General features: G+C 57.0%; 1 protein-coding gene across 1 annotated transcript in view; it reads right to left on the reverse strand.

Annotated features, from left to right (window-relative positions):
* MAPK7 (mitogen-activated protein kinase 7) overlaps positions 1 to 3,819 on the reverse strand; it is a 5,823-nt gene extending 2,004 nt beyond the window's left edge. Inside the window, exons 1-4 of the mRNA XM_006161654.3 lie at positions 3,400 to 3,819; positions 2,356 to 2,521; positions 397 to 1,481; positions 29 to 302 (exon numbers count right to left, since the gene is read on the reverse strand). Coding sequence (XP_006161716.1) covers positions 29 to 302; positions 397 to 1,481; positions 2,356 to 2,521; positions 3,400 to 3,631 — 1,757 coding nt within the window. The 5' untranslated portion in view covers positions 3,632 to 3,819. The remainder of the gene's footprint in view (positions 1 to 28; positions 303 to 396; positions 1,482 to 2,355; positions 2,522 to 3,399) is intronic.
* Positions 3,820 to 3,847: the final 28 nt, after the last annotated feature.

Here is a 3,847-nt window from a genome sequence, read left to right on the forward strand (position 1 = left end):
AGGGGCTGGGGCCTGGGTGGGGGCAAGGGTGGGGGCTGGGACAGGTGGCCGGGCCATGCGAGTCCAGCGTTCCAGTAGGCTACGGTCATTGTCACTGAGCACTAGTCCAGCTAGGGGGTCAGTGGATGGGACCCCAGATGCCCCAGTCCCCCGTTCCTTGCGTTCTCGCTCTTGCCGCCGCTTTTCCCGCTCTTTGGCACGCTCCTGACGCCGCCGCCGCTTCTCCTCCCGCTCTCGCTGGCGCTCCTGGGCAGTCACTGGTTTCCTAGGCTCAGGGACCTCCAGTGGTGCGCTGGGGCCATCTGCACAGAAGGTGGGCAGGGGGAGGTAAGAGCCTGCAGCCTAGTCAGAATCCTCCCCCTCCTGTCCCCCTCCCCAGCCAGCTGCTGCACCCACAGGCACCGCTGATCCGGCTCTTCAAGGACTTGAGCAGGGCAGCTTTGAGGGCTGCCTTGGTGTTGTCTGAGATGGCACCGTCTCTCTTTGGTGGGACAGGCTCAGTGGCTGGTGGGGGTGGCTGCAGGGTCAGATCAATAGTGTCAGGCGTAGGGCCAGGGCACGGAGGTGGGGCTGGTGGGGGTGACTCCATGGCACAATCCCCACTGGGAGCCCAGGGACTGGGCATCTCAACGTCTGGACAGTCGGGCTCACTGGCCACAGGCTGCAGGGAAGGCTGAAAGCGGATCTGTTGGCGGATGCCTTCACGGCGTGCATGGAAGTCCTCGATCTCGGCCACGATGGCCTCTTTAATGCGCTCCCGAGTGAGAGCTTCACGGTCAAAGGCAAAGTCAAAGGGTGGGGCACAGTCAGGCTCATCATCAGGATCATGGTACTTGGCCAGGAAGGGATGGCGAAGGGCAGCAGCTGCTGAAATGCGGCCACTGGGCTCGAAACGCAGCATGCGGCCCAACAATGAGAGGGCTTGGCGGTCGGCGCCTGGGTACACCGTCTCCCAAGGCACAGGCTGGCGTGGTGGCAGGCTCTGGATATAAGCTCGCACCCTCTCGGCCCCCACAGCCTGAATCACAGCAGGCGATGGGGTACCCAGCACCATCATGATCAACTGTAGCTGGTGCACATAGTTTTTGCCTGGGAAGAGCTGGCGCCGGGCCAACATCTCGCCAAAGATGCAGCCCACAGACCAGAGATCAATAGCTTGCGTATACTCATGCAGAGAGAGCATGAGCTCGGGGGCACGGTACCAGCGCGTGGCCACATACTCGGTCATGAAGTACTGGTGCTCAGCGGGCGAGGTGCACAGGCCGCGGGCCATACCAAAGTCACCAATCTTGAGCTCACAGTTTTCATTCACCAACAGGTTAGAGGGCTTGAGGTCACGGTGGATGACCTGAGCCGAGTGCATGTACTTGAGGCCCCGCAGCAGCTGGTACAGGAAGTAGCGCACGTGCTCCAGTGTGAGTGGCTGTGAGGAGTGGATGATCTGGTGTAGGTCGCTCTCCATCAGGTCTAGGACCACATAGCTGGAAGGAGAGAAGAGGCATGAGCTGGCCTGCTCAGACTCCAGGACAAGCCCCATCCTCACCATGACCTCCCAACTCCAAACAGGTAATGGCCTTACCCTTGAACCCCACAGGGGTTGGCAGCACCATATGGAAGAAGAGCAGGTTCTAGATTCTCTACGACTTTTCCATGAACTTGGTTAAATCACTTTTCTCTCCAGACCTAGTTTCCCCATCAGATAAAAGGTGGGGTTGGACTACAACAGGGCTGGCCAATAGGTTTCGTTTGGGGGCTATGTCCACTGTCTGGTAATGTTTAAAAGACTATATTGTGAAGGCTATTTTTAAAAGGAAAGTGTTCTGTGATCAATTAGTGTTATCTGCTAGGGGAGTAAGGTGCAGAGGTACTTTGAGTGTTCTGTATTTGAAATCCTATATACTAAGATTCTACACAATTTTAACATCTGCCTCTTCAAAAAATAATATCTGTCTCTGGCAATGCCCTAAAGGACCACTGGTCCTGAAACTGGGGGAATTTTCCCAACCTGCCTTACATTAAGTTCAGCTGCCTTTCTAGAACTTCAGCAAAATAGCCCAGCTTAAAGAAAAAGCTTCAGGGCCAGCAAGTGGTGTGGTGCTTAAGGTACTGGATTACCACATCACTTACCATATCTGAGCCCCAGATTCGGTGGCTTGAAAACCACACTGGGCACGTGTGCATGTGTGCCTAAAATCCCAAAAGGAGAATGGAGCAGAGATTGCAGCATGGCCATCCTCTAATGAGAAAAGGGGTTTTATTTCTCACTTTCTCTCTCTCTTTCCACTGAGCACACATGCCCAATGGCAAAAAAACAATTAAAAAAAAGGAAAAAGCCCCCCCCATCCCACTCCTTACACAGATTTGAACTCTCCGTAGGGCACTGTGGGCCTCAGGATGTCCTTGATAGCAATGATGTTGTCATGTTTGAAGTGTTTAAGGATCTTCAGCTCCCTGAGGGTCCGCTTGGCATTGGTCACCACATCAAAAGCATTAGGAATCTTCTTGATGGCCACCTGCTGGCCTGGGGAGCAGCAAAAGGTAGACAGCAGAGGGTATCTTGAAGCAGTTGCTGAATCACGACAGGACCCTTTCAACACTTCCCTTCTAGGATGCAAGTAACAACAACTACCCTATGGTAGGTACCTACCATGCGCCAAGCCCTGTGCTCAGTGTGTTACATACACTGTCAAGATGTACCTTCACAACTACTCCACACGGCAGGTCTAACAGCTCAAAGTTAGAGATGAGGAAACCTTGCTCAGTAACTTCTTGGGAGGTGCACAGCTAGTTAGTGGTAGAGTCTAGACTCTAACCCCTGTGCTCACCTACCTCCCTACGCTCTCCTTCTCGGACCTCACCCACCCCGCCACCACCCCTTGTGCTCGCCTCCGGCTCCAGAGCACACTTCCTTTAGACACTGAGGATGGGCTCTCTATTCTGATCCAGTAGGGATTGCCTTGTTCTAAGGATGTCAGCCAATGGGACGGCAAAACCATTAGTCTCAGAGAACTGAGCCCTATGCTGGGCCTGGTGTCCACAGCTCCAGTCCCAGCCTTCCTCCCCTGGTCTGCAACAGGCAGGTCCCCCACTCCCCCTGGGCACCAGCTTCCACTTCTTTTTTTTTCTTGGAGAGCTTTTTGCTACAGGGCATGTGTGCTCGCCAGAAAGAGAGAGACAGAATGCGAGAAATCACCCTCCAGGGGGGATGGCCACGCCACAATCGCCTCTCCTCAGTCCTCCTCGATCTTGGGCACGCACATGTGTCCGCAAGTTTAAGCCACCGGGTCTGGGACTCGAACCGCGGTCGACTACATGGGAGTCCGGCGACATGGCCATTACGCCACCTGCTGTTCCCCCAGCTTCCATTTCTGTGAGAGGCTGAGGGCACCGGGCACTCACCCGTGAGGCGGCGGCGGGCAGAGGACACCACCCCGTAGGCCCCGTTGCCTATAGTCTCGATGATCTCGTACTCGTCGCCCACGTCGAAGGTCACGTCGAAGGAGCGGGCTTTGAGCAGGGCCAGGTTCTTGGCCGCGACCGAGGCAGCGGTGTGGGCGGGTTCCGCCTTCACCGGCCCGGGGGGCTCCCCAGAGCCGTCCTCGCCGTCTTCCTCCTTGAGGGGCTCGGCCATGGTGTCTGTGTGGAGACGCTGGTGAGGGGACGCCGGCCCCGCGTGGGCCTCAGTTTCCCCTCGGCGGTCTGGAGGGCAGCGCCAGGGGTTCCCAAGTTCCCCAAATCGACGGGGCTGGGCCAAGGGGCGACAGAGAGCGGCAGGCCCCGGGGGCGCACCCTCCGCCGGGGTCGGTCGGGGTCGGGGTCGGGGCGGGTGGGGGAGGTGCGGAGGGGC

Source organism: Tupaia chinensis, unplaced genomic scaffold (genome assembly GCF_000334495.1).
Source record: "Tupaia chinensis unplaced genomic scaffold, TupChi_1.0 Scaffold138725_1, whole genome shotgun sequence".
Lineage (NCBI taxonomy): Eukaryota > Metazoa > Chordata > Mammalia > Scandentia > Tupaiidae > Tupaia > Tupaia belangeri.